The sequence below is a fragment of the Hemibagrus wyckioides genome, linkage group LG15, assembly GCF_019097595.1.
Source record: "Hemibagrus wyckioides isolate EC202008001 linkage group LG15, SWU_Hwy_1.0, whole genome shotgun sequence".
Lineage (NCBI taxonomy): Eukaryota > Metazoa > Chordata > Actinopteri > Siluriformes > Bagridae > Hemibagrus > Hemibagrus wyckioides.
In genome coordinates this window covers 22,439,605-22,450,000 of record NC_080724.1, presented here as the reverse complement: position 1 = coordinate 22,450,000, position 10,396 = coordinate 22,439,605, and the positions used below count along the sequence as shown (strand labels likewise).

The 10,396-nt window shown below is 43.4% G+C and overlaps 1 protein-coding gene across 1 annotated transcript in view; it reads left to right on the top strand.

Moving 5' to 3' along the window:
* The window catches only part of slc9a8 (solute carrier family 9 member 8), a 35,027-nt gene that overhangs the window by 20,668 nt on the left and 3,963 nt on the right, over window positions 1-10,396 (top strand). The window contains exons 7-14 of the mRNA XM_058409583.1: window positions 136-170; window positions 1,025-1,168; window positions 6,476-6,614; window positions 6,716-6,821; window positions 7,890-8,006; window positions 8,309-8,391; window positions 8,825-8,936; window positions 9,103-9,323. Of these exons, the coding sequence (XP_058265566.1) occupies window positions 136-170; window positions 1,025-1,168; window positions 6,476-6,614; window positions 6,716-6,821; window positions 7,890-8,006; window positions 8,309-8,391; window positions 8,825-8,936; window positions 9,103-9,323 (957 nt within the window). The remainder of the gene's footprint in view (window positions 1-135; window positions 171-1,024; window positions 1,169-6,475; window positions 6,615-6,715; window positions 6,822-7,889; window positions 8,007-8,308; window positions 8,392-8,824; window positions 8,937-9,102; window positions 9,324-10,396) is intronic.

The following is a 10,396-nucleotide window of genomic DNA, read 5'->3' as shown; positions in this document are numbered from 1 at the left end:
CGGATTCTTAGAGATTCTCAGGAGTTGTGTAACTGTTTCAGACACTGTAGGATGTGTGTGTTTTGTTTTGTTTTTGCCTCAACTACTAAACGATTTGTTCACCAAATAATAGTTTTTCCTTTCTTCTTCACACAGGCGGACGTTATTTACAAGATGACCATGACGGACAGGTGAGGGAGTCATTATTCACTCCAGACAATGCCCTTAAAGAAGCCTTGAGATCAGACTCGCACACGCACTCAGTGATCTAATGGTTCCCGTAAGGTGATAATTAGACTCAAAGACACGCCCTTTTAATGATTTTGAGTAGTTTTCTGGGACACGCCTACTCAGAATCATTCTTATTTCTATGCAATTTGGCTCAAAAACACGCTTAGAATTTCAATACTGCTAATAAAAATATTCTCACTCAAAACCATGCCATCCATATATGGACTTAAAGACACACCCACATTCAGTTCTATCTCTCACAAAGACACGCCCACTCAGACTTAAAACCACACATATAATTCTCTCACTTGGTCTTGAAGCCACACCCACAAAGACCAGCTCTCATTTCCATGTACTAACGACTCAGTGGCTTTTGGATTTGAGTCCAATTAAGGAAACTGTACGTAGCTCTAAGATCAGCTCTCATGAGGACACGCCCACTCAGAGCCACTTATTTTCACATACGGATTTGAAGGCAAGGCTACTATTCTCTTTGATGTTCTTAAAGATACGCCCACTCACAGCCAGTTGTTTCCATATATGGACTCGAAGGCATGCCCACAATTTCGTAAAAAGTTCTTAAAAGACATGCCCACTTAGATACTCTTATGTATTTAAAAACTCCACCATTTCTGACTCCCTTGTCTGTCTCTCTCTCTCTGTCTCTGTGTCTCTCTCTCTCTCTCTCTCTCTCTGTGTCTCTCTCTGTCTCTGTGTCTCTCTCTTTCTCTCTCTCTCTCTTTCTCTCTCTCTCTCTCTCTGTCTCTCTCTTTCTCTCTCTCTGTCTCTATCTCTCTCTCTCTCTCCCCTGCAGTTTTGCATTTGGTTCTCTGATCTCAGCAGTGGATCCCGTAGCCACCATCGCCATCTTCAATGCTCTGAACGTGGACCCGGTCCTGAACATGCTGGTGTTTGGAGAGAGCATTCTAAACGACGCCGTATCCATCGTGCTGACAAAGTACGCAATCTTCTGAAAATCTGGAACGTTCCGTCTTTCCCACAACGGTTGGAACTTCTTGCGTATTAGCAGCCTTGTGGAAGTGGGCGGGGCAGTAAACAGGAAGTAAAAACAACAAAACCTTTAGGCTTCGAATGTTTGTGTTGCTTTGGTTTTGTGAGGAATTTGATGAGATCGTGTCGTCTAACGGAAAGCGATCTGAAATCTTCGTATTTCTACGCAGGTCGGAAATAAAGCGAATAAATGAAGGAGTTTTGTAGAGTCGAGCGCTATGAAGGATGTGGATTTGGAACACAGCCAGTCCTGAGAAGGAATCTAATCCCGGCTCCTTCCCTGTAGCTGGCAGTGGAGGGATTTACGTCTCACCTGCCTGAGCCTTGGGTAACAGCAGGAATAGTACAGTAACAGCAGCATAGTTTCAGCACAAAAGTTTGTACACCCTTAAAGCTTAGTCTTTTCATTCCACTCGAGATTTCCTCTGAAGAGCTTATTAAAGAGGAATTTCCTCAGGAAAAAACAGAGATTTTTTTCTTTCCTCATAGCAGGAACTGGAACTGTGGATTATTTATTCCTGATTTTAATGAATGAATGAATGAATTAAAACATTTATAATTGATCTCATTAACATTGCGTAAATTCACCCAGAAACACAACAGCTAAAGCACTGAAACATTTCTACTGATACTCTGTCATGCTGTGATTGAAGCGCATTTTTATATCGAAAATATTAGTAATAGATCAATAATTATAGCAAATAATACTATTATATACTGCATATTTATTTACTTAATCTACTTTTCTTACTTATTTAGTTAGTCACTTAGCTTACTTTGTTCTTTTTTTATTTATTTATTTACTTTTATTTACTTTTCACTTATTTACTTTACATTATTTATTACTTGACTTTATTTTTTATTTTTTACATAGTTTTTGCATACCTTAATGTACTTTATTTTATTTTATTTTATTTATTTCTCTCTATTGTTTATATTTCTCTAAAGTTTTTCTTTATCTTGTGAGGTGGTGATTGGTCATAGGTGAGGTGGTGATTGGTCATAGGTGAGGTGGTGATTGGTCATAGGTGAGGTGGTGATTGGTCATAGGTGAGGTGGTGATTGGTCACAGGTGAGGTGGTGATTGGTCAGCAGTATTGTGTATGTAACAGGTCAGTGAATAATACATCAGTAAGAGTAAATAATGGATGAAGGTGTAAAACATGGCCGCTAACAGACGTGAGATTATCTGGGCTCTGAGATCATCATTAATGCTGTAATGCAGAAAGACAGCCGTGTTCCAGAGGAGCCGAAAACAGGTCAGGTAACGGGTGATGTCATCGCTAACGATCCACGTGGTGAGATTAGACGTCCAGTCTGCTGTGTACACTCCATCAGCCATATCCTGTCCGTTACGTCCTGCGTATATGAAGGAGTTTATTTGTGTTTCCGTGTTGTATTTGGTGTGTGTGTGTGTATGTGTGTGTGATGATGTCACAGTGCACTGTTGGCTGTGATTGGTGGATCGGTGATCAGCACATGGTTTGTTGAGGAAATACCTATAAATAATTGAGCTGTGTTGTGACGGAAGCGTAGGCGTCAGCCAGCACACCTGCACGCGCTCACACTGGAGCACAGGAGATTATTCTCACTGATAAGAGTGGAATGGAGCACTGTCGCCCCCTGCAGAGCGCTTACAGTACTGCAGGAGTGTGTGTGTGTGTGTGTGTGTGTGTTCAAGGTAGTGATGCTCTGAGCTCTTCGTTAATCTGTTATGTTGTAGTTAGAAGCGCAGGTCAGAGGTCAGTGTGGGTCATTTCCTTTCCTCTTGTACTGCTATATATATATATATATATATATATATATATATATATATATATATATATATATATATATATATATATATATATATATACACTATATTGCCAAAAGTATTCGCTCACCCATCCAAATAAACAGAATCAGGTGTTCCAATCACTTCCATGGCCACAGGTGTATAAAATCAAGTTTTTACAAGTTTTGACTGTTTTTACAAACATTTGTGAAAGAATGGGTCGCTCTCAGGAGCTCAGTGAATTCCAGCGTGGAACTGTGATAGGATGCCACCTGTGCAACAAATCCAGTCGTGAAATTTCCTCGCCCCTAAATATTCCACAGTCAACTGTCAGCTGTATTATAAGAACGTGGAAGTGTTTGGGAACGACAGCAACTCAGCCACGAAGTGGTAGGCCACGTAAACTGACGGAGCGGGGTCAGCGGATGCTGAGGTGCATAGTGTGAAGAGGTCGCCAACTTTCTGCAGAGTCAATCGCTACAGACCTCCAAACTTCATGTGGCCTTCAGATTAGCTCAAGAACAGTGCGCAGAGAGCTTCATGGAATGGGTTTCCATGGCCGAGCAGCTGCATCCAAGCCATACATCACCAAGTGCAATGCAAGGCGTCGGATGCAGTGGTGTAAAGCACGCCGCCACTGGACTCTAGAGCAGTGGAGACGCGTTCTCTGGAGGGACGAATCGCGCTTCTCCATCTGGCAATCTGATGGATGAGTCTGGGTTTGGCGGTTGCCAGGAGAACGGTACTTGTCTGACTGCATTGTGCCAAGTGTAAAGTTTGGTGGAGGGGGGATTATGGTGTGGGGTTGTTTTTCAGGAGCTGGGCTTGGCCCCTTAGTTCCAGTGAAAGGAACTCTGAATGCTTCAGCATACCAAGACATTTTGGACAATTCCATGCTCCCAACTTTGTGGGAACAGTTTGGAGCTGGCCCCTTCCTCTTCCAACATGACTGTGCACCAGTGACCAAAGCAAGGTCCATAAAGACATGGATGACAGAGTCTGGTGTGGATGAACTTGACTGGCCTGCACAGAGTCCTGACCTCAACCCGATAGAACACCTTTGGGATGAATTAGAGTGGAGACTGAGAGCCAGGCCTTCTCGTCCAACATCAGTGTGTGACCTCACAAATGCGCTTCTGGAAGAATGGTCAAAAATTCCCATAAACACACTCCTAAACCTTGTGGAATCCTAAGCCTTCCCAGAAGAGTTGAAGCTGTTATAGCTGCAAAGGGTGGACCGACGTCATATTGAACCCTATGGTTTAGGAATGGGATGTCACTTAAGTTCATATGCGAGTCAAGGCAGGTGAGTGAATACTTTTGGCAATATAGTGTACACTACTCACAAAAAGTTAAAGATATTTGGCTTTTGGGTGAAATTTATGGAAAATGTAAAAGGTTCATGCCACAGTGATATTATATCATGAAAGTAGGGCATTTAAGTAGAAGCATGCAATGGTGATTTCCTCATCTCAAACAATTTATTGAACAAAAGCCAACAACAGTGGTGGGTATACCACAACAAAAATGTCAATGTCTCAATAATCTGTCATGTGCCCTTGACCATCAATTACAGCTTGACAACAACGTCTCATGCTGTTCACGAGTCGACTTATTGTCTGCTGAGGCATGGCATTCCACTCTTCTTGAAGGGCGGCCCTCAGGTCATTGAGGTTCTGGGGTGCAGGGTTACGAGCCTCTACACGGCGACTCGGCTGATCCCACAGGTTTTCTATGGGATTCAGGTCTGGAGAAAGTTCAGGCCACACCATTTGAGGTACCCCAGCCTCCAGCAGCCGTTCCCTAATGATGCGACCTCGATGAGCTGGAGCATTGTCGTCCATGAAGATGAAATTAGGCCTGTGTTGTTCATGCAGGGGCACAATGACTGGATTAATGATGTTATTCAGGTAGTATTGGCTTGTCACTGTACCATTCACAAGATGTAGGGCAGTTCTGTATTGAGTGGACACACCTGCCCAGACTGTAACACCACCACAACAGTGGCTGATGCATAGCGCTCTCCTTGACGTCTCCAACATCGTTGGCGGCCATCATTTCTGCTCAACGTGAATCGACTTTCATCAGAGAACAGCACAGAAGCCCACCGGTCCCTCGTCCAGCGTAAATGCTCCGTGGCCCAACGCCTGTGCCTGGTGGTGTGGTCAGGTACCCTTGCAGGTCATGTAGCACGCAGACCACACTGATGTAAACGGTTTCGAATGGTCTGACGTGACACTTGGGTTCCTCTCACCTCCCTTAAATGTGCCTGGAGTTGAGTAGCATTCATCATCCGGTTCCGCAGGGCACTGTTCACAATGAAGCGGTCATCAACATGGGATGTGACCAAAGGACGTCCACTTCTATGCCTTTCTGTGACTCTTCCAGTCTCTCTGTATCTCTGTCACAACCTGCTGATGACACTCTGTGACACTCTAAGCTCAGTGGCCACTTCCCTCTGAGAACATCCTGTTTGAAGCCTCACAATGGTGAGGTTCTGTTGATCAATTGTTAGGTGTGGTCTTGGTCTCATGATGTCAAAATGTGAACAGGATGGAACCAGAAATTTTATTGGTCGATTCATGGATCAAACACCAGTTGTGAATTTTGCCGTTAAGCACCTTGTTAGAGAACAGCAAGTTCTGCAAAAAGTACTGAAACACTGAACAGTTGGACATGTGCATTCAAAAGTGTAGAGAAGGTCAAATTAAGTTCACCTGGAAAGGTTATAGTGCATTTTGGGTGCATCCTGAAATTTTACCCGAAAGCCCAATATCCTGAACTTTTTGTGAGTTGTGTGTGTGTATATATGTATATACACACATACCAATCAGGCATAACATTATGACCACCTGCCTACTATTGTGTTGGTGCTGCCCAAACAGCCCTGACCCGTCCTGCACTGTGTATTCTGACCCCTTTCTATCAGATCCAGCATTAATTTCTTCAGCAATTTGATCAACAGTATCTCGTCTGTTGGATCGGATCACACGGTCCAGCCTTCTCTCCCCACGTGCATCAATGACCCTTGACCGCCCATGACCCTGTCACCAGGTCACCACTGTTCCTTCCTTGGACCACTTTTGATAGATACTGTCCACTGCAGACCGGGAACACCCCACAAGAGCTGCAGTTTTGGAGATGCTCTGATCCAGTCTTCATCACAATTTGGTCCTTTTGGTCAAACTCGCTCAAATCCTTACGCTTGTCCATTTTTCCTGCTTCTAACATCAACTTTGAGGACAAAATGTTCACTTGGTGTCTAATATATCCCACCCACTAACAGGTGCCATGATGAGGAGATACTCAGTCTCATTCACTTCACCGGTCAGTGGTCAGAGTGTCATGGCTGATCAGTGTACATATGTTGTACAGATTCTCCTCTTCTAGTTGTAGTTATTGATTAATGTCCAAGGACGTTAATGTTGAAGTGGTTTAAACCTGTACTGTTTCTCTCATTGTTTATTTTCTTTCCCTCAGTACTGCAGAGGGCTTCACCGGCCCCGACGCCGCGTCTGTAACGGGATGGCAGACATTCCTGCAAGCTCTCGGTTACTTCCTGAAAATGTTCTTTGGCTCGGCTGCTCTCGGCACGCTCACCGGCCTCATCTCCGCCCTCGTATCCTCCTGTACTCGTGTGTGTGTGTGTGTGTGTGTGTGAGAGAGAGAGAGATTTGTATAAGCTGTGAGTGGAGTTGTGAGCCTTAGCAGTGTGTGTAGAGTCTGAAACACTTTGACCTGAGGAAGACTCCGTCTCTAGAGTTCGGGATGATGATCATCTTCGCCTATCTGCCCTACGGTCTGGCTGAAGGGATCAAACTCTCGGGTGAGTTCCAGCTCCACTGTGGTCTTTCTCACACACTTCACTCATGTGTTGGACGGAGTGGGCGTGGCCATACAGGGACATGTCACCGCAGTCTGGGTAGTAAACCTGTAACGTGATCACTGTGAACGCTGAGTTTCTGCCAGTTGCAGCTTTCTTTTAAACACACACACACACACACACACACACACACAGAAACAGGATATTATATATAAACATTGTAGTTTCCAAAGAAGAAACTTTAGGTTGTTATTACGGCGTCATATTCCAACCTGGACTTGTGCTCATGCCGGGACTGAAAGGAGGGTACGAAAAAAATTAGAAAACTTTGTAAGTTAAATTACAGGAATGACAGCAAGAAGGGTGTCGATCTCAATGAAGGAGGTGTGGCTTGTGTACCTGTCAGTCCTAATGACGGAGTCGTGGCCTGTGTACCTGTCAGTCGTAGTGAAGGAGGCATGGCCGATATACATGTTTCTCCTAATGAAGAAGGCGTGACCTTTGTTCCTGTCAGTCCTAATGAAGAAGGCGTGGCCTATGTTCCTGTCAGTCCTAATGGAGGTGTGGCCTACATACCTGTCAGTCCTAATGAAAGAGGCATGGCCTATATACCTGTCAGTCCTGATGGAGGCGTGGCCTATATACCTGTCAGTCGTAATGAAAGAGGCGTGGCCTTATATACCTGTCAGTCCTAATGAAAGAGGTGTGGCCTATATACCAGTCAGTCTTAATGAAAGAGGCATGGCCTTATGTACCTGTTAGTCCTAATGAGAGGCGTGGCCTATACAACTGTACCTGCTAGTCCTAATGAAATAGGTGTGGCCTATATACCAGTCAGTCTTAATGAAAGAGGTGTGGCCTATACAACTGTACCTGTCAGTCCTAATGAAGGAGGCATGGCTTACATACCTGTCAGTCCTAATGAAGGAGCTGTGGCCTATATGCCAGTCAGTCTTAATTTATTTAATTATAATAATATTGAACTCCTAATTTATACTGCATATAAATCATATTATAATCTGTGTGTGTGTGTGTGTGTGTGTGTGTGTGTGTGTGTGTGTGTATGTATAGGTATAATGGCCATCCTGTTCTCAGGTATCGTGATGTCTCACTACACTCATCATAACCTGTCTCCTGTAACGCAGATCCTCATGCAGCAGACGCTCCGCACCGTCGCCTTCATGTGTGGTCAGTTTCGGGCTTCAAAACACAGATTTTAAACTATTCATTAAAAAATCTCTCTCTCTCTCTCTCTCTCTCTCTATATATATATATATATATATTTCCAGATTTTGTGTACAGTTTGTAAAATTAGTTAGCTTTATTTAAGGAGAACCTTAATCTGTACTACGTGTGATGAGAAATTAGTATTATTACTATTAATTAATTAATTAATTAATTAATTATCAAGTATTTTTTCTCTCAGAGTATCAAGAAACGTCTTTTTACTTGCCTGTGTGTGTGTGTGTGTGTGTGTGTGTCTTCCACAGAAACCTGTGTGTTTGCCTTTCTGGGTCTCTCCATTTTCAGTTTTCCCCACAAGTTCGAGTTTTCTTTTGTTATCTGGTGCATTGTGAGTAACCTAAAAATATATTTGTTAGTACAGCAACAAATATTGTATTTATATTTATATATAAAACATTTGATGGTGTTTTGATAAACTCATACGGTTCTATCTTTAACATCTAGTAGCAGCAGCGTTTCCATATCAGTCCACCAGGGGGCGATGTGCACTTCAGCTTCTCTACAGGGTTAAATAATAACAATAAAAAATACATATTTAATTACAATTAAAAATAAATGTCTTTAGAATAATAATTACTTTTATTGTTATATATATATATAAAACCACATCTTTCTTTCATGCACATACTGTTTATTACTAGCGAAAGATTTAAAGAGAATAAATAAAAAATAAATAGATAAATAAATAAAAAATAAATAATCTAGTAAATGCAGTTTATTATTGAGAAACCACAAAGTCTGGACTGATGTTTGCTCTGCAGGTTCTGGTGCTGCTCGGTCGGGCTGTAAACATCTTTCCCTTGTCCTTCTTACTCAACTTTTTCCGCGACCACAAAATCACACCGAAGATGATGTTCATCATGTGGTTCAGTGGTGAGAAAAATCTCTGAAATATTAAACTTTATAAAACATCCCACTTCTCCATCTTCATCTCTCTCTCTCTCTCTCTCTCTCTCTCTCTCTCTCTCTCTCTCTCTCTCTCGCTCTCTCTCTCTCTCTCTCTTTCTCTCTCTCTCTCTCCCTCTCTCCCTCCCTCCAGGCCTGAGGGGGGCGATCCCGTATGCCCTGAGCCTCCACCTCGGCCTGGAGCCCATCGAGAAGCGTCAGCTCATCGGCACCACCACCATCGTCATTGTGCTCTTCACTATCTTGCTGATGGGGGGCGGGACCATGCCTCTCATCCGCATCATGGACATCGAGGACAGCCAGTCACGGCGCAGGAACAGAAAGGACATCAACCTGAGCAAGACGGAGAAGATGGTGAGAATGTCTCAGCATCGTGTGTTATCTATTTTTCATTTCATTCCTTTCTCTCAGACGTTTTCTTTTTAGATCTTCTCCACATCGATAACACTCGGTCACTGTCGTTTTCTTTCTTTTGCTTGACCGTTAATCCCACTGTCCATCTTGTGTGCAACTCATGCAGCAGATATATCTCTCTGATCTTCACCAGTGGCTTCATCCAGAGCTCTGTTGACTTCAGGTTTCTCTCCTGAGGTAAATAAAGCGTTAGGATTTAGAGTCTTCTGAGTGGGTGAAGATGTGACCATGTTTTCATCTCATCTTCTCAGAGGTTTCAGATCTTTATTCCGCTCGTTAACGTCCATGAATCTTTTCATCACTGCATTTCTTCTTCCTGGGAATCACTGGATCTCTCGCTCTCGTCCATCTCCGTGTCAGGCAGCAGGTGGAGACGTCGCTTCACATCACACTTTTCATCAACTTTTTGGAAACAGCTGCGAATATGGCGGCAACTAGATATGACTTCACACACCAAAGCTTTTATCCTTGTTAGCTTCAGGTTAGCCAGCTAACTATGCTGTTTATGATATTTGCTCCTTCATTGTTAGCGGTTTAACCTTGTAACGTGTCTGTGTTCTGGTTCTAAACTCTGCTGAAAACTCTGCTGCAAATCAGGCAGCTTCTCTATTCACTGATTTTTTTTATATTCTCTTAAAAACAAATCCATCCTGCTTCCTCCGTCTCGGCTTTCCGATTCGCTCGTGCCGTGATGTGTCCATTTCCCATCGCTCACACTTCTTCACGAGACACAGACCTACAGCTCACCAGACTTGAACTGTGGATGTTTAATGGGATGAAAAGTGCAGCGTGGATTAAGGAGGAGAGCTCAGAGGGCTGATGGTGAAAGCTCAGGGAGATGCCTCCATGCAGAAACACAACCAGCGCTTATGGACTCTTTCCCTTTGTTCTTCTTGAGAGTTTCCTCTCGAACTTAACTATTCTAATGCTGCACTAAAGGAACTGCTGTTCTAAACAACATTTCTGCCCCAAGCTGTTTTGCCTGAAGGTTCCAAACCTGCTCAGTGTTCTCC